Source organism: Heliangelus exortis, chromosome 1 (assembly GCF_036169615.1).
Source record: "Heliangelus exortis chromosome 1, bHelExo1.hap1, whole genome shotgun sequence".
Lineage (NCBI taxonomy): Eukaryota > Metazoa > Chordata > Aves > Apodiformes > Trochilidae > Heliangelus > Heliangelus exortis.
Window position 1 is genome coordinate 100,360,468 of NC_092422.1, and position 20,086 is coordinate 100,380,553.

Here is a 20,086-nt window from a genome sequence, read left to right on the forward strand (position 1 = left end):
CTTATTGCTTTTATTCTGTCTTTTTTTTCTTTCTCATTTTGATATTGTTCATTAAACTGTTTAGTTTCCTTGCTATTTCTTGTTTATGCCAAATAAAAGAGAAATAAAGTACATTTAAAATTGGTACTTGTGTTGAATGTAAGTACTTTAAATTATATAGAACTTATAGAAAATAATTTCTAGGTTAAGTTTTGAAGGCACGCTGGCCTAATTTTTTTTTGTCCTTAGGTGTGCTGAAAGACCCTTCAGTGTTAAAGCACCAAAGGATCATCTTCACTGAGACTATTTAAAAGAACATTTATGTGGTAATTCTGGTTTTGGTATTTAAAATGAAGACCAATAAATACTTAATATGCAAATATCCTTTTTTTAGAAAAAGATATTACTATGTTAATACAGTTAATGTTGTTCCTTGTACATTTTTATATTTTGATAAATAGCATTTATTCCGAATAACAATTTTGATAATAATGTAGAAAATACCTTAGCATCATGGATAACATACTTTACTTAATCTTTACTTATTATTCTCTGAACGCTCTTAATCAAGTAATACATTGTTTCAGAAAATAAAATAAAATACATTTTTGTTTTCATTTAGTAGCTAATATTAATACGATAGATTAACAGACTGCATTTTAAAGAAAAGTATCAGCTGTGGAGATTTTTTTTTCCATTAATTTCCCATGAAAATAGTGTTTGCTATGCTAATGGCAGCACATTTGAGGTAAATCTATTAATCTAATATCCTTGCCAGAACAAAAGAGAAAATCTGAAATAAAGGTTCTACTAGTAGATGTACAATAAAAACACCAAATAAGATTTCATTTCCCAAAAGAAGATATTTTCTACTTCACTGAAAACTATTTAAATGAGGTCTCATTAGCCTCAGTGGCTGGTGCTCAAGGTGTGCTGCTAGATTTGCTAACCTTTTGATTAAATCCCTAGGGGAGTCTGACCTAGTTCTTCTGTGCTGACCACCTAAAATATGTTTTAATGCTTACTGTTGTTAAGGTAGTCCCAGAACCAGTATAATTAGTGAGCCCTGAGCTATTCAGAGCTTGAAAAAGCAAGAAACAATTCATATGGAAACTCACACACTTGGTGTCTCCTCCGATGGAATCAACAATCATCAGTGCAACCCTGGGAGCCTCTAATATACCTTAGAAGACTGGTTTCCTATTTATCTCCCTTGCAGAATTTGCATAAAATATATTGGAGTTTATGAATAAAAGAAATTGTGAAGACAAGAATGGGAGCAGAGTTGGATGTTATTAAGAAGCATGCAAAAGAAGAAAATGAGAAGTATTTGTCAGTACTTTTTCATATTTAATTGTTGTTTAACTCTGACAGGAATTGGAGATGCTTGCATACTATAAAAATATTTGAGGTTTAGTAGATTTTCCCTATACTGGAATGAAGTACTAATCTCTGACTAAGTAAAAAGGAAGTTCTTCTGGGTTTTGTTTTGGGCAGTGTGCACCGAACATTACCAGTCATGCAGGTAAAGCTGTGGCTTGTCCATCAGTCTGATTTATAGAATCATATCATGGTTTGGGTTGGAAGGACCTACTTCCAAACCCCCTGCCATGGGGGTTCCACCTTCCACTTCCACCTTCCAAGCTGAAACCAGCTATCCCCTTTATTATTTGCTGCTGTAACTTTTTGGAACATCTTTTCCTCTCTGTTGTATCTGCTACCAATAGAGCTTCTTCTGAATCTGGATTTGATGAAGGGAAAAGAGGAAAGTAGGCTGGAAGGGGCCTTGGGAGAAGGCCAGAAGCAGCAGGTAAAAGCAAGGAAAAGCAAGAGTGTAACTGCAGCATTCCAGCCCCCTCCATTTACCTTACATTAGACAAAGACCCTTGACTGAGAGCAACAGTACAGCCCCCAGGCCCCTGCATTACCTGCAGCATTTCTGGGACTCTACCCCAAAATACAGAATCTCTCAGCTTAGAGCCACTGGTGTGGCAATACACGTGTGTTAGTGGGTGCTTCAGGAAGAGAAGGAAACAACCCCCGTGCTTTAATGGCTCCTAACACCTTCCCACATCATCCCCTACATGGGGACATGTAGAGAAGACCTTTTCTATGCCCAGAGTTAAAGAAGTACAAGTGGTAAGGGGGCATGTGAGAATATGAAAATTGGTTATGTGCCCTTATGCCTCAGGATAAAAGCTGAGGAGAGGCTGTAATCTAGCCTATTGGTTAAGAAACTCTTTAATCAATAAGTCTGCGGGGATATTTTTAAAGAGGCACAAATCAGTACCTGTAAATCAGAAGACTGGAAATTATAAATATCATGTAACAACTCTCAGTAGTTTATAACCAAATGTCTAATTGTACTTCTACTTGAATATAGAAAAGTACAGAAAGCGTTCAAACTGTTTTAGTCCTTCTCATTTTCATCCTCAGGCTCTCATTTTCCCTCTGGCCATACTAACATCTTCCCTGCCTGCTTGTAGTGGCACTAAGAAGCCAAGCTCACAGGAAATACTGACTAATTGTTTGTAAAGAGACTTTTTGTTTGGAATAGACAGGCTAATCACTTAAGTTTTTGCACCTCTCCATTGTTGCTCCATTATAGCAGAGGAGACAAGTGGCAAGTAGGTATTTGCAGAGCTTTACCCACTGACTTCTATGTAACATTTACTTGAAAATACTCCAATTACATGGAATAATTCTGTTTATTCCAAACTACAGGTTATTTCACAGGAGAGGTTCATTATAATCTAACTCCCAGACCTGAATATGAAGTCTGTCTGCAAATTTTGGAATCAGGAGATATCAAAAGAATCAATAATAAATTATTTTGTTGACTTCATCTAGTAACAGGAAAAGCCAAACCCACCAATTCTGAGAAAAGCAAATTCAGAAAAGGCTTTTATCTGTTAAAAAAAACTTCTTGCAAGAGAAAGACTCCAAATTTAACTTTAAATACACTGATAAATGGCAGACTTAAAATCCATTTTTTCTATTATTTGAGTGCTATAATATAGTTCTGAAAGTATGTTCTTTACCACTATTGGAAAAAACAAACAAAGCAAACAAGAAAAAAAAAATAATTAAGAAGAGCTAAATACCTTGCAGGACTGGTCTCTCCACTATCTGGGTCAAAAAAAGGAAACTATATTTTAAGAGTTGTTAAAGAACCTATGATCCTATGTTGTTCTAGTTGTACTCATGCCCTTTGCTCAGTTTTAAGTCATGTTTAAAATCTTCCCATGAATAGTATTTATTGGATCCATTGTTGCTGATGGACTGCAGTTGGATAGGCATTGGATCACCCTTACCATGAACATACGTGTTATGGATAGAGGGAAATTTATACAGGCAGCAAAATATTATCAAGAATCATAATTTCTCACTATATTCAGCTCAAGCTTTGTCCCACTGGATGTACACCACTTTCTAATATTGCCCTATCCTGACAGCACCATTGAACAGCCTGTCACAGGGACTCAGTTTTAGGAATGCTAACTCAGCCATTTCAAACTGCATCACTTTGATACACTTGTCTGCCTTAATACAGCTGTCCCACTTTGATCAGGCTGCCAAAATAAATGTCTCATGATGCTTTTTCTTTAGCTTGCTTCAGCTTCTGGACAGCAGATTTTAAGAGCATCTGCAGCTACAAAAAGACCTTAACTGCAACACAAAGGAACATTTTAAAAAAAAATAAGTAGAAAATTGCTAAAGATGCCATCTAGCTTTAAAAAAATAACTAATTATTCAGCATATAAAACTATTACATCCACTCTTCAGAGAACTTTTATAGACCTCTTAAGAAAAAGAGATCTCACCAAGTTTATTCTTTTCTACTACTATATTCTATTTCTATATATATTTCTCTATATATTTTTATATATACCATATTCTATTTTTATATATACTATATTCTATTTTTATTCTAATCTATTCCATTTACAGTCACGTGGGTTAAAGAAAAAAAAAATCACTAATTCTCTATTCTGTTCTCCTCTGAGTCACTACTCTCTTGATAATATTAATGTCTTGGTTAGCATCAAGATTCAGCATGTTGTCAGAGACAAGCTAGCCAGATGTGTGTATATACATGTGAGTAAGCTTATAATTAACTTATATTGAATTTATATAGAAATTAATTCATCAATAAAGCACTTGAAGAATAAAAGTATGTTCCAATACATTTGTATGGCAAAAACACATTCCCGTCAACATTTATAAGTATCAGTTCTTCAAGGAACATTTTTGGCCAAGAAAATAGTTATCTTCAAGTAGTTTTGGAGCAAATAAATTGTTGAGGCTTTTTGTTAAGGTTCTTACATTACAGAATCAGAGAGGTTGGAAGGGATCTCTCGAGGTCATCTTGTCCAGTGTACCTGCTCAAGCAGGACCACCTGTAGGTGGGTGCCCAGGACTATTTGAACACCTTCAAGAATAGAGACTCCTCAATCTTCCTGGGCAGCCTCTGCCAGAGCTCAATCATCCCCACAGTAGAAAACTATTTCCTAAAGTTCAGGAGGAGCCACCTGTGTTTCAGTTTGTGACCACTGCCTCTTGTCCTACCACTGAGAAGAGCCTGGCCCCATCCTCTTTCCATCCTCCCTTTAGGTATTTATATACATTGATGAGATCCCAGCCTGTTATTACAAACTGCAGTGAACTGTAACTCAATACTGTCTCTTCTTCATGATCTAAAAAAATGGCTCACTATGCTGATAAGTTGAGTGAAGCCTAGGTTATGACTGCCCAACTGTTAGCAATTTTTTTTATGAGCAACCTAATTTTTTAAGAACAATGAACATCACCTTTACCTAAAATATTCCTTTTGAAAGTTCTTCACTTCATTATAAAGCCTTCCTTTTGGGATAGTTATGCTGTTTACTTGGCTTGTATTTATCAAGATCTTGAATTCTGAAGAATATCTATCAGGGGTTCTCTAGAATCAAAACGTGCTCATTATTGAGAATTTTATTGTTTTCCTCAAAATCTTCAATACATTCTTGCCAAGCTCCCAAAATACAGAGGGAAAAAAATTAAAATCAGATTCTGAATGTGATATCAGCTCTATTTCTAATTTATTTTTTGAAAAGAGGTTTTATTTAATTTCTCACTGCATACTGTCTGATTGTTTTGATTCTGCTTTGGATATAACTTAATTAATTAATACCTTAATTAATTCTTCATAAGCCCAGGAGCACTTAATATTTATACATGCATATTATATGTATATGCATTTTTCATAAAACTTCAGTTATCTCATTGGTGATATTTTATGCTCAAGAACAAAATATGTTGATAAAAATACGTGCAAACCATGCAACAATATTTACAGTATTCCCATAAACTCCTACAGTATCTTTTCCAAATAGGCTTTCAGTCTATTTTATCTATTTGATAATCACCTTGAAGGTATAATTAAACATCTACAATGTTGGAGGGAAAAAAAACCAAACAACAAACAAGTAATTTTCAGTCTCTTCTAATGTTAATTACTGTTCACTAAAAACTATCTCTGATCTCTATATAATACCTGAACGTATCACAGTAGTTTTTTGTTTGGTTGGTTTTTCTACAGAGAAACAGGCATTGTCATCTCTCACAAGACTTTTATGCTAAATTTGTCGTTTGAAGTTTAAGAAATCCAGGCTTTGTAATCACTTGATCATTAAGTTAATGATCCTGCACCCTCCCTATCCTCTCATGTGCTTCCTGTTGGTTTACCATTTCAGTCAATGTGAAGACTTAAATATTATCTATTTACTAGTAAGCAAAGTAGTAAAGAAAAAGAATAATAATTTCATAATATATGAAATTATAAAAGGCCTCTTTACACATCAGAGTACAAAAACCCAAATAAATAATCTCACTGAAAAGGGAGTAAATTATACTTCACTATCCAAATGCTTAAATTTACCAAAAAGTGATTCAGTTTCATTTGTCCGATACTTACTCCTAACAGAAAGGGCAAAATCTTATATTTGGCTTTGCACTAATCCAGAAACAAGACAGAGAAATTTACTCTGCTAAAGATTAGACAGAAATAAATACAGAATACAGTTTTTAAGTGTTTTTTTAATGGATAAGTTATAAATATTTGAGTGGGCTTCTTACTCTGTTTCAAGTTTAGCCAAACTGAAACCCTATTTTTCCAGTTGAATATTCAGAAATTAACCATGAAATTAGGAAAAAAGAAAACAGGAGAATAAGCAGCTGAAGTTTATTACCTCACAAGAAACATCTGATGGGAATAAAAGGAAAGGTCTAAGAAGATACAGAGAGAGTCAAGAAGTCAAAAGCCTAGCGCAGATTTGGTAGAGATTATCTCATAATATTCACAGATTGAAAAAAAAAATAGAGTTCTGGTTATATTTAGGAGTACACAATAACTTATAATTTTTGAAATAAAGAAAGTATTGGTGAATTTTAGTAATAATTTTTCACCGCCTTTTAGAAAGTATCAGACAGAAACCCTATAAATAATATATTGTCCAGTAAATTGTACAACAGAAAAATGTCTCCTTTCTTACACAAGGGTCATTGAAAAATCAATACAATTCTTTCTAAAAAGCTCTCTACAATGTTTTAACACTTGTAGGTGATGGTTCAAGCTGTTATGGTTTATGGATAAGCAACATACAAGAATCACACACACACATAAAGTGCTGAAATGAATGTCTGAAGGATCTGATAAAAATAACTCTGGGTCTTCTGAGAGATGCTGATTTTGTTTTTTTATTCAGTGTTGATGTATGAAGCTATGAAGCTGGGACAAGATCTGTAATTATAAACCAGTTCTGATGGTAAATCCTAATTTGATAGGTCATTTGTTTTTTTAGGATCCTATATATTGGATTCAATACTGTCTCCCACAATAACCCTATATCCAAGCAAGGAGATTATGGTCTGGGTGGGTAAAGTACCAGATGAGTCAAAACTTCACAATACATCATTTTGGAAGGTAATGGTTAATGGGATACAGTCAACCTGGACAAGAGTAACAAGAAGAGGAACCTTTAAGTCCCTCTTGGGAGCTGGACTGGTTAAGATGTTTATCAGTAAGCTGGAGGAGGTGAGGGAGGGCATGTTCCTCACATCTGCAGGCAAAACCAAACTGGGGGAACCAGTACAGATGCCGAGCAGCAGGGATGCCACCTGAAGGCAGTGCCTGGAGAAACAAGCCAACAGGAACATAATGAAATTTAACCAGGACAAATGCAAAGTCCTGCTGTGGGAAAGAAGAAAGGAACAATCCCCTGCATCCATGCAGGCTGCAAGCTGCTAGGCTGGGGAGCAGCTCTCCTGGGAAGGCCCTGGGGCTCTGAGCAAGATAAGCATGAGCAAGCAGCCCCTGACAGCAGAGATGGCCAACAACATTTTGGGCTGTATGAGTGCACAGGTGGTAGATCAAGGAAGGGAATTATCCCCTTTTACTTAGCATTCATTTGGAGTACTGCATCCAGTTTGGGGCCTCTCAGTACAAGAAAGACATTGATAAACTGGGATGAGTTCAACAGAAGGTCACCAGGATGGTCAGGAGCAGAGCACTTGCTTGGGAGGCTGAAGGATGGGAGTGTGTTCTGCCTGGTGAAGGGACAGTTTTGGGGAACAGAACATCCATGTGCCCATATATACAGGGAGGTCACTGAGGAGATGGAGACACTCTTCACAATGTTCTATGGCAGGCTGAGAGACAATATCCATAAGCTGAAACTGAATATAAGGAGAACCCTCCCTCCTCTCTCTCTCTCTTTTTTTTTTTTTTTTTTCCATATGAGGACAGGCAGGCAGTGGAGCAGGTGGCCCAGAGAGATTGTGCCAGCTTTGTCCTTGGAAGTTATGAAGACCTGACTGGATCCAGCCCTGAGCAGCCCAGTCTAACATCATAGCTGACTTTGCTTGCACAGGAGGTTGGATTAGAGGCCATCAGTTGTTGTTTTCTACAGGATTTATCCTGTAAATCCATGATCCTATATGGTAGTTATAAAAAATTAACAACAATGCTAATATCTGAATGATAAGAAATTATCTTTCAACCTTTTTCCTCCTATAATACTCTAGAAAGAGTATTATTATTTTTGCCATAATAAGTATTGTCATCTCTACAGTGCATTTCACTGCTATGCATTTAATGAGACCATGTGTGTTACTTGCTTCCTACTTCTTTCAATAAAACAGATTGCCAGCTAAAACAAAAGACTAACTTGTATAACACACTCTGATGAGGATGAGTTATCTTCTCTTACCTTTCTCATCCTGTGACAACTCATACTCTTTTGACCTACCATCAGAAATTTGCACTTCTGAACATCTTCACAAATTGCTTTGCATACTTAACTCACTGAACTGCCATCAGTGTCTGAGGGTAATTTGCTCTGTCTTGGCTCTTGCTAGGAGGCCCTCAGCAGAAAGCCTCTCATCAACATGAGTTCCTGTCTGTGACAGTCCAAATGGAAAAGAGAACGTATAATATGCTGCCACTTCCTTTTGTTTTGATTTTGCTTGTCTCAGGATTAATTAGGAACACATGAACAAGATTAAAATACTCATCCTGGGGAATCAAATCCAGTGTGCATAGCCTATCAAATTTGAATCTCTGGAAAGGAGACTTCAAACTCCTGTCTGAAAACTACTCTAGAATCTGCTACTGTAGAATATCATCAATTTCTATCCTAAATTTCTATTCTAAAATTAACTAGGCATGCTTTATGCCTGCTTATTCTTCTATCAAGTAGTAGCATATGAATTAAAGTTTAAAATCACCAACTATACGAGCACACATCTTGACCACTGGAGATAGGCTATTTACCAATGACTGGATTTCTTCAGGCTGTATGAATGACATGCTCTGTAGCTATTTTTTTTTTTTTTTTTGTATGTGTTCTCTAAGAACATAAGACTGGCAGCAAATACCAATCACATCCCCCTTTCATTAAGTCCTCTGTCAAAATAAAATTTCTATTCCCTAATTTAATAGCCCTTTTCTCTACCTTCCCTAGCTCAAATTATCTTTCTGAGATACGGTTGCTTAGTATAATTCTTAGTATCTCAGCTATGTAGGGGCACATACTGCTACTAAAATAGCATTACTGAACAAATTCTTCACTTTTTTTTTTTTTTTTTTTTTTTTTGGCAGCGGGAGGGAGGTTTAAGTGTCATTTTACTTTGTTCTAGTGGCTACCAGAAAACACATTAACTAATTAAGGAATATGGGATGTTGCCATTGCTTTCAGGTTTAATCAAGGCCCTGCCTTAAGTATAACACAATAACTGAAGGAGGAGATTTTCTATAAACTTTTCATAAAAACTGGTGGTGTGTTATGCAAATGGGAGCATCTGTACTCCCATATTGCTACTATATGTTTTAATTAAATTACTATTGCTCAGATATTGCTATCATTGACAGGCAATTCTGTCAATCAATGTTATAGTTAATTCTATTATATCAACTAATGTTACAGTAGCTACAACTATATTATAATACATTTTTAAAAAAAAAATTCTCAGTATGTGTGCCTGAAGAATGCTTGCATGGGGAAGCACAAAACAGAAGGGACCTTTCTGGCAATTTAGATTGACATGGGGAACAGAGCTCGCTGACAGACAAGAGCAGGAGATTTTTTATTTTTTTTTTCTTTCAAATAAGCATAACAGTGTCCATCTGTTCCTGGATTTAAGAGTGCAGATGTACTCTAAAAGGTAACTTTGTAAAATTGGTATCATGGGGCTCTATCTTCCTTCTCGCAGTGATTCAAAAGCACATTTGCTCAGTTGGAAAGTTTTAAAAAAGAGGAAGACTATGAAAAAGTTCTTAACTGCAAGCTTTGCATGTATCCCGAGCTGTAAAAAGCCAAGCAGAATGTGTATTTACTACTACTACTAATCCATCAGAAAAGAAATGGCTGAAAGATACTCCATTTCTCAAAGGAGAAGTATTACTGTAGATTTACACATTCTATGGCAAATAAGTCTTAAAAGTGTTTTCTTGAATGTGTTTTAAAAACTACCATTTTTCAAAACAAGCACCCTCTATCTTATACCTAGGATAACCTACATAATGCTACTAGAACACGTCTCAGAAATGGCCATGCAATGACAAGTGATCCTCCTTTATTTCTTGCAATATTTGCCAGGGGAAATCTGTCTTATTTGACAGTGAACAAGTGGTGATCCACCATGAACAATTTGCCTTATCACATAACAACATAGTGGAAAAGGAAGGTAATGTGAGAAAAGGGGTTGGGATACCTTGTCATACAAGAGAACCCCTCTGCAATGATTTCATGATTAAAATCATGGGGAAAAAATATCAACAGCTTTGAGTCACAAGTGGGAACCACAGGGTTCCTTTGCATGCTAGAAGAGTCTTTAGAAAACTATGAATAAAGAAGCTTATTTGGAAAGATTCTTTTTAAAAAAATCCATGAATCTACTTAATGAGGAGTGGTGATCCTTGTCTGCAAATGTTTGACTATATAGTGTTAATTTAACAAGCCATCATTTTGGTCTCTGTAACACAAGTGATACTCTGTGATCTGTTAAATGATCCCCGATATTTATGTCACAGTTGGTTTAACAGGAAATGTGCTACTTCCTGGAATATCATGCATGCACACACTTCAACAGCACAGCACAATGCAATCTTAGAGATTAATCTTTGGCCACTGATTATGTGGAAAATAACAGAGGTTCATAGTTGGCACTTACAGCTCTTGCATTATTTTGGTGAGAAAAAAAGAAGTCTGTGAGCTAAGAGTGAATGGCTACTTTACTAACCATATATGAAATTTTATGTGGAAATATTAAATACTTTACTTTTTTCTGGAAAATTTGCTCTAACAAGTTACTATGAGATAGAAAAGTATGTTTAGTTTTAGCCAATGTTCTTCAAGTTTCCTCCATGCTGCAGGTTATGGCTATCCAAGCTACTCAGGCACGAAGGGACTTCATTCAGAGCATCATCTGCTCCATTTGACCACTAACCACAAGCTCTACACTTGGAAATCCTGATGTTATTTAAGGCCCTTCCTTCTACAAGCTTTATTCCAAATTCTCCTTCTCCCAAGTTCCTCCAGTATCTTATTTGGATGAATTTCCATATTTCTCCTCTGACACACAGCGAGAACTCTCCGAGATCTTTTTCCTTGCTTCCCTTCCTTTTGTCTTTGTTCCTGTACTTATATCCAGGACTTCAACAACAACAAAAAAATAATGCTGCACAACTTAAGAGTTTCATTCTACTCTAACATAACTGTCCAAACAACAGTCTTTGTCTGACATCTCTGCAGCCTGAACCTGACAAAGTACTGAATTTCACCTTGCATCTTTCATTCTCCTGCCTCGTTTGGTGATAAGAAAAGATTTCATTATATTCTCTGGTGCACACTCCTGTCACCTGATTCTCCTTTCAGAACCTAGAACCAAACTGATGGAAAGGTAGGATTATTTGCAATCATTTTGAGATATCTACATCACTGCTACTAACCTTAAGTTCCTTAAAAGTCTGGAGAATGAGAAACAGGCATAGTTATACAGCATTTCAGAAAACTACTTTGGATGTCTTCCTTAGGGCCAATTGAATATTGCATGAAGTATCTAAATCATATGCTTTTTTATCTATTGAATGTCACTGGATCTGGCCTGTTTTTAGGCAGATAATTAAAATAGTAATTTAGATTTTTTACTATTACATATCTTAAATATGCAGTTATTTTCTAAGCTGGTCTTGGCAGACTCAAATTGGTCTTTCATGAAGATCCAGGCAAAGTATCTTCCTGGCTCATTTTTTTAAACTGATAGAAGTTGTTTGGTTTTTTTCTTAACACTAAATCCTTTGGTGAATCAATCCAGATATGTCTAGCACCTTTAATATGCTACCTATGTCATCATATCGGCTTTTATAGGATTTTTTATTCTTAGCATTTTTCTCATATAAAGTATTTCAGATAAAACATTCCTGTAACTACTTCAGTCTAACATCAGTGACATGCACACAGAACAACCCTAAGTGACTGAACTTATTTTCTTGATTTGTTATTAAGCACCCTATTTATTTATGTAACAAATACTTTCCAAAACTGGTCATCTTTAATACAGATCTGTATACAGCCTGTACATGTCAGTCTATGGTTAGTAACTAAAAATATTAATTTTGAAAATAAAAAACTGATGATCTACTAGAAGTTACACAGTCTATTGGATACCACATTAAAATACTGATTAAGAAGATTAAAAAAAAAAATCAAGTATTTGTTCATACTAAAAATCATGAGAAAAATATATGATCAAAATTTTCCCATGATAACAGTCTTGTTATTTATCAACAGCTTCAACCTTTTTCTGAAACAGCTTGGACTAGCAACTCCACTCTCTTCCCTGAAACCATACATTTCTTTTTTACTATGAGTTTAGTTACTTCAAGTGCTCACATCCACAGTGGAGACAACAGAACCTAATGGGATAGCAAAATATCTGACTTAAAGTAGACTTGAGGATAATACACTGAAATGCTCCCAAGCATTTCATACTATACTTAGGAATAGTATGAAACAGCTACATTTATTAATACTGAAAAACTTATACAGTGAGAAATATGTGGGAAAAAATTATAACCTTTAACTCTGAAACTTCTCATGTTAGAAAATACTTTGCTTATTTAGCTCACAGCTAAACTTATATGGAACTGGAAGGAAGAAGAGCCCTACAGATGTATCACTGTTCTTGGTATAAGTAAAAATTTATGATACTACTGTATGACAGCAATTACTGGCTTGTTTGGGTTTTGTCCCTTCAGACACTACATGAAGATAAACACAGGATTAAAAAAAAAAATAAACAGCTGGGGTTTTTTAGCCCAGGGGTCCAGAAATTCTTGACTCTGAGTGATTTTAGAAATGAGTCAGAGAATTTTCAGTACAAGCTTCTGGAATGGTTTTCCTTTTGGAAAGTGGAATTATATGGCTTGGAGAAAACAAAAAATGATCTAAGAATACTTCTGTAAAACCTAGAAACTCCATATTAGGCCCACATAAATGGGTCCATAAATTAGAAAAAAACGTAACTTTACCTATAAGATTGTATTACAGTTAATGTTATTTTAAAAAATCCTTACTGATTACTACGGAAACCTGTTGGACTAATTCTAAGAAATACCTCAGGACTTTTCCATATAAACAAAGGTATGCACACATATTGCTACTGACTACTATTACATAGTGGAGGAAAATTATGGGATCATTAAATCTGTAAACATAAAAAACTTAGTCATTCCTTCATTCAGGGCTCATTCAAATAGAGGCACAAAACCTCCAATTAAACAAAACCATCCATCCTCTCAGTGTTCGTTTTTGTCCAGCTTGTATTTTCTTCTAACTTGATCCTGACTTTTGTGCTTGCTTGGAAAACACCTATTAAAATATGACCTAGAGTTAAGATCCAGAGCCTCTGGGGAACTATTGGACCAGGTTTTCATTTTGTCAGTGCTCCCAGATGACCCCATTAGTCTCTGAGAGGCTGGTTAAGCAGCTGCAATACCCCGCAGAGGCCGTCTTTGGATGCAGCGCCCAGATGCACACACGTACCTTGGCATGGATGATGGATCCTGGTGGATGGACACATGCAGAAGGGTCTGTGCTCCACTTGGGAAGTTGTGCCATGTCCTCACACCCAAAGGAGAGCTACTGTCTCAACCACTACTTTATGTGCCTGACCCTCTGCTCTGCAAGGGGGGGTCCAAGCTCTCTGCAGAGCAGCACCCTCTGCCTGACATCGCCATGTGCTGAGCCTGCAGCTCCCCGGTGAAAGAAATCAGTGGGACAAGGTGACAGCGTCTCTGCTCAAATTCTTAACCCTCTCTACTCTTGTGGCTAAGGAGGCTTGTGAAGGGCACATGCAAAGCCCCCTCTCCTACCTCTATGGGCAGATGTGAGGAGCTGCCTGTTGGGCACCAGCCTCTGAGGGAGCATGAGGGGAATCAATTGTTCTTCTCTAGGTAAAACTAAACAAACTCATTAATAATAGGATCTGACCCGTGGTCCCAAATAAATTAGTTGCTGCTTAAACACAGGATCTAAGCATCCCCATTGCTAGCCTCATTTTCTGAAAACAAATAATCTAACTTAAAGTAAGCTAAAAAAAAAATTTCATTTTCGTAGTGTGATGAGAATGAGCATCAGGAAGGACAGATGTGCCAAACTCATAGCAAAGAGAATTTAGAATAAAACTAATAGGAATATTCAGAAGGTAGAATAGTCTAAAAATGCTATGGTTTTCTAAGAAGGCATCTATTTTCCTGACTGAAGGAAAAATTGCATTGATTTTATCTTTTTGTAAAAAAGGTATTTTAAACTGGAATAAAATCATACATCAAGGTTTCAAACCACATGCAAGGGTGACTGTGAGGTGTTGATAATGAAAGCTGTAATCAATGTAAGTGGTGTATAAGAGACCTGAAATTTTATGAATGGACAAGAAACTACTCTCTTATATATGACTATCCTTTTCTTGTATCCTGTAGACTTAGTTATGAATATCTGATTCACACATTTTTGTTAATAACTTCATGAATTTTACACAATGTAAGCAGTAGCAGGACTAGTAACCCACCAATAAAGTATTTCAAGAACAGCTTCCAATTAAATGTCCAAATCATTCTCCCTCTTTCCCTTTCTAAAAGTTGCTACCATTAGAAGAATTAATACTTACCTTCACAACCTAAAATTTACTTGAATCTAGAATCTGTACTGGGCCACTAGTAGTTTATGAAAACCCTAGAGTCCAAGACTCAGTAACTCAGCCTGGGCTGTGCTCAGTAGCGTGACTCCTGGAGCTGGGTGTCTTTTCAGTCTTTAGAGTCGCAGAAATGGGTCCCTCAGAGATCACTGCTGCAATACACCATCTGATGCTGCTTATCAGTGGCTTTTCTTATATGGCCTAGAGACGTGTTTCTCTAGTTTATGCAAAGCGTAAGTCAATGAAACAGATTCTTCTCCAATCACATTTTAGTTTCACTTGGATTTCTTTTCCCTGATGCAATATATTTTACTTCTGTTTTGAGCAGAAACAAAGCCAAAACCACCCAAACCAACAACAAAACTAACATATGGAAAAATCGCTGCCTTTTATTTTTGGAATTTTTCTTCTGAGATGATAAATCGCCTCACGTACTAATATACACAGTATGAAGGAAAATAATGGGTCCATTCCTTCAACAATAAAAAATTACTTTAAACATTTAAATAACTGAAATGTACTAACATAAAGGAAAAAAAGACAATCATCTGGGTTAGTTAAAAGGCAACAACAATATTTCCCAACAGTACGAATAATGTTGAACTTTTAGGGTGATGGACAGGCAGATAGTAAAGATGATTTAAAAAGCGTGTGCAGGTGGTTAATGGCAGATGTAGGTGGAAAGTGTCAGAAGTAGCAGTCAGGAATATTTTGGAAAGATGCACTCTACCTGTGTAGCCCAGTGAATTGTCGCCATTATCAGAGGTGGGGAGTGGTGTCCCGCTGTCGTTCCCCCTCTCTAGGTCGTCGGAGTCTGTCGGAAACAACACCAGAGCTGCTGATGGGGTCACAGGAGTAACAGGAGTTGCCATTTCGATCACAACATGTCCAGACACAATTAACTCCACACATGACAGCCAGAGCCACGGTGCCAGTGCACGGCACGCTTTGCCCTTCCCCTGCCTGCCCGGTGGTGCCCAGTGTGAGGTGGCTGGGAGCATCGCCCGGGGTCCCCACCACGCTGCCCGCTGTGGCTCTCTGCCCCTTCCAAGTCCTGCTCTGCAACTCGCCAGGAGCAGTGGCCACCCTGCCAACCAGCCCAGCACAAGCTCTGGTGAGCATATGGGGAGGGGAAGGCAGGGGAGCTGAATGCTAGCATTGCTAATTTTCCACCTTATTGTTAATCAAAGCTATTGACTGTGATCACTCCCCATCATCGCTTCATCTCCTGGCAATTACAGACTCAGGGGACTTCACCTCTTTGTGGGGAGGAGGCGAGGGGGGGGTTGGGGGGACACACAACTGTGTCTTGGCAAGCACAGGGGAGGGGGGAACAGGGGGGGCTGCTCTACCTCTTCTGGAAGATGAAGCAGGGGAAAGGGGTAGAGCCTGTCTATGAAAAGGCAACAGCTTAGCAACATAAGATGCATTTTCCGAGTTGAAAACACAAGAAAATATTCAAATTTAATGTCACATTAAAAAAATTAAAACAAGACGGGAAGGCGTCTGGTCAGCTAAACACATAACTGGACATGTTTTAAGACCCCCAGATAAATTGCTGATGAAAACACCACAAAGATAACTCATAATAATGAACTAATAATTCAAATAATGACCAAATAATTCAAAGCAAAAAATAAACTAAAGTAAAAATCCCAGTGGCTCTGAAAACAACACAGCACAACCCAAAGGAATTTGATGACAATATCACTAGATATTTTCACTTTCATCTATACAGCTTAATGGAAAACCTCTTATTTAGCTTAGATCCTATTTTTAATTTTGTTTTGATAATGCATTGTCCAGCAGATAAAACCTAGAAAGAAACATTCATATTTTGTTTAAAAAATAACTGCAAGAAGCAAATATCTTTCAAGAATATCACTACCACAACATTAGACTGCTCATTTCGTTTTCCTTTTGATGGGTGTCAAACGATTTATTAATTATTGTCAAGACTTAAATAGGAAATATATATTTTGCTCTCTCACACACACATATCACGAACTTCTATAATAACTGTTTCTTTTTAAATAAATTCCACAATCTGCTAGAAAGCATTCTGAAGTTTCACACAACATCTAAAGCAACTTTGTATGAACCAGAAAAAAAAAAGTAGATTTTATTCAAAATGTTTCTTTTTACTCATTCAATCTAATTGTTAAAATGTCAAACATTCATATTCTCTATTTGTTTTTAAACAATCCGATGCAGACAGCATCCCTTAAAATGGACATATTTTTAATTAACTAAAAAGGAAAAAACAAAAAGAAAACCACAATCCTCAAGACCCTCACATTTAAGGGGACTCATTGGAAAAAACATTTCTTAAAAAAATAGATTAAAAACTCCTCAATCAAACAGCAAGATGGTGTTTCATCTCAGCAGATGAAAAAAGTGAAATACATTCATTTTCCATTCATCTTTTCTGGCTTGCTAATGGCCGGTGTCATGTACATCTTTAAAATCTGCTCTGAAAATGTCTTTAGAGTCACTGGATCAACATTCTGCTTCTCCAGATTGCTCTCTTATTTGCATTCAGGGGTTGACTGGGTCAGAGTTCTAAATTGCAACAGTAGAAGACAGAAGGATAGAACTTTTTATTAAATTAAGAGGCAGAGTCTGTTCCTACATTTTTCAGGCGCAATAACAAAATCTATCTGTCTATAGAAAGCTCGGACCGATATCCTGAGCAACAAACCTACTGATCACCACTTTGAAAATTAATTTCCTTCTGGGAGATTTAACCACACACTACTGAAAATTATGGAGAAGAAAGATTCACTGAAATCTACTGGAGTGTTGTATATGTCAGTGTAATGTCTGGTGTCATGTGCAAAATGTAACTGCATAATGAATTGATCTTTCTTACCCAAGATACTCCCCCAAATGTAGCATTCCCAGCAATTTCCCAACCCTTCTTGTTACACCTCACAAAATGACTGATGGTAATGTCCTCAGCAGGACTCATTTAGGAGTATAAATATAAGCAGTCTCCATATCAGAAATTATGTGCATTTAATACAGCAAACAGGACACGAGAGCAGCAGCTTTAAAAAACTAGGATACAACTACCTGAAGCAATTTAGGCGTGGATATCTTGGCTTCAGGCCCTTCACTGACAGAAATGAGGAGATCAGTCTCTTTTTAACATTACTGATATTTATCACGATATCTGCTAGTGACAATGTACATGTTATTTATAACGCAAAAGACTTCACTCAGTTTCTCATTCTTTGAGAAACACTACTACTTGACTGGTCATAAACAAAATGATATTTGACTAATGTTAAATTATGGTCTCTGGCTGGAAATTACTTTCACTAATTACGGTCTTGCTGCGAGTAAATTCCACCCACTTCATTGAGCAGTAACTGCACCCAAATCCTACATTTTGGGCCGTGTCCCCCTGTGCTGGGCTGAATTCCATTTCAGCTCTATCACAAGATCCACTTTGTCTTTGCTTTAAAGTCTCAGTGAAAACTTAACAGAAAGAAGTGCTATAGACTTAAACAGCACATTTCACCACGAGGCTGCTGCAAAGGTGTTCACTCGGATGGGTGGCAAAGTGCCTGAATGTTAACATGTGATGTATTTCTGATGACTAACTTGCTGTAGGATCAGGCAATTTCCCACTTGACTTTACTAAACATAATGAACCATTTTACATCTTAACACTTCTTGAACTAGCTGCAGTGCCAAAAAAAAAAAAAAAAAAAAAAAAAAGGCAATGAGTTTTAAACCTGGAACAATTCACCTAATGTACTAAAAAATTTACAGCTCATTCTGAGTCAAAGCAGATGCTGAACTCAGTGCCTCTCAGAGAAATGCCAGAATCATTCTGTAACAAGCTTTACAGAACTGACAAAGAGAGGTGTCCCTTAAAACAAATCTCCTTTAAGACTGCAAGCCTTGGCTGAACATCTGTATCAGACAGGAGGAATTTAAACCAATCTCTCTGATAAGCTAGCTGCTCAGTAATGCCTATTTTCAGAAATAAAACATGTTAAAAAAATGACTAAGCAGTAATTGGTTTATTCATTAAGTAAAAACAGACCAACAGAACAAAACAAACACCAACATTTAACAGAAAACTACTTCTACCATTAAGTATGCAAAACTTCAGGAAGAAGGTAAAAGGAGTTCCCTCCAACTTTTTTTTTTTTTTCAAATGGTCCCAAGCTATTTTTTTCTGAAAAGCTACTTGCATTCAAATGCTTTGTGCAATCCTAACCTCAAAAATTATATTAAATGTGCTTTTAAGTATGGCTTTGCTCTTTATACGAGTCACCAGTGATTTTTCCACTCCACATACCACCACATACCAGTCAGTAACAGAAAGTGATGCCATCAGTTACTGCTTCTTTTATACTGAGGAGATAAGTCTGTATGACACATTTTATTAATGATGCATCCTTAAAAGTCCCCAAATTTTTACCTATTGATGTCCTGGCTAATCCCGGAGGACATAAAGAGAAACTGAAAAGACCTAAGCAATCACAACTTTTTTCTACTGCAGGAATCTCATGTATCAGACTTTCTACGCAGGCCATTGTTTATCTTAAATTAAAGCCACCTACTGAAAATTTTCTGACTGCAAAAATAGTCACTGTTTCCATATTTAATTCCAAAACATGTATCTTCATTATTTCTTGTTACTTTTCCTTGGATTTCATTATCCTCATCAGCTCAGGCGTAAATAATTGCAAGAAAACAGCATGGACATAATCTTGTAAATAAACATTAATAAAAGATTAGGCTGAAGCAAATGAATATAAACCACTATCAATATTGGAACTTTGTTCTACAAATTGGATCAATTCCCATTGATTCCTTTCTAGTGATCTAGAGGAATATAGGAAGAGACATCAGAAAACAAACCCAACTGTGACTGCATCAAACTACAACCTAAGATGAAGAAATAAATGGTTTGGTTTGGTTTGGTTTTCAACACTTTGATTTATTCTAGGTTTTCATTTGAGTTCCAGTAGAAATATACTATAATGTAAGGGATATTTGGTTTTATTCTAGTTTTTCATTTTGTTATTCATAATGACAAAACATTTGATGCTATCAGAGTATAGTCAAGTAAGGACAGAACCTAAGGTAGAACTACTATAAAATTAAATTAATACATATATGAGAACTAACATTTGTAGAGGGAAGTACTATCTAAAATGATATGTTTATTTAGAAGAATATGGATAAGCTTTTAAGAACATAGACCTATTCTTCAAATCTGAAGCAAAGAGGAAAAACTTCAAGCTATGTGCAGAGCTGGGAATAATTAGGCCACCCTTTGACTATCACAGCTTGTTAGACACTTGGAGGCCCATACCAGAAGCCTATGTAGCATATGCCTAATTGGTTGGAG

The 20,086-nt window shown here is 36.4% G+C and overlaps 1 protein-coding gene across 5 annotated transcripts in view; it reads right to left on the reverse strand.

The window, feature by feature from the left end:
• The window catches only part of ROBO1 (roundabout guidance receptor 1), a 685,371-nt gene that overhangs the window by 337,409 nt on the left and 327,876 nt on the right, over window positions 1–20,086 (reverse strand). For all 5 annotated transcript variants that reach the window (XM_071755931.1, XM_071755956.1, XM_071755941.1 and 2 more), the window contains exon 3: window positions 15,443–15,526. In XM_071755931.1, the coding sequence (XP_071612032.1) occupies window positions 15,443–15,526 (84 nt within the window). The remainder of the gene's footprint in view (window positions 1–15,442; window positions 15,527–20,086) is intronic.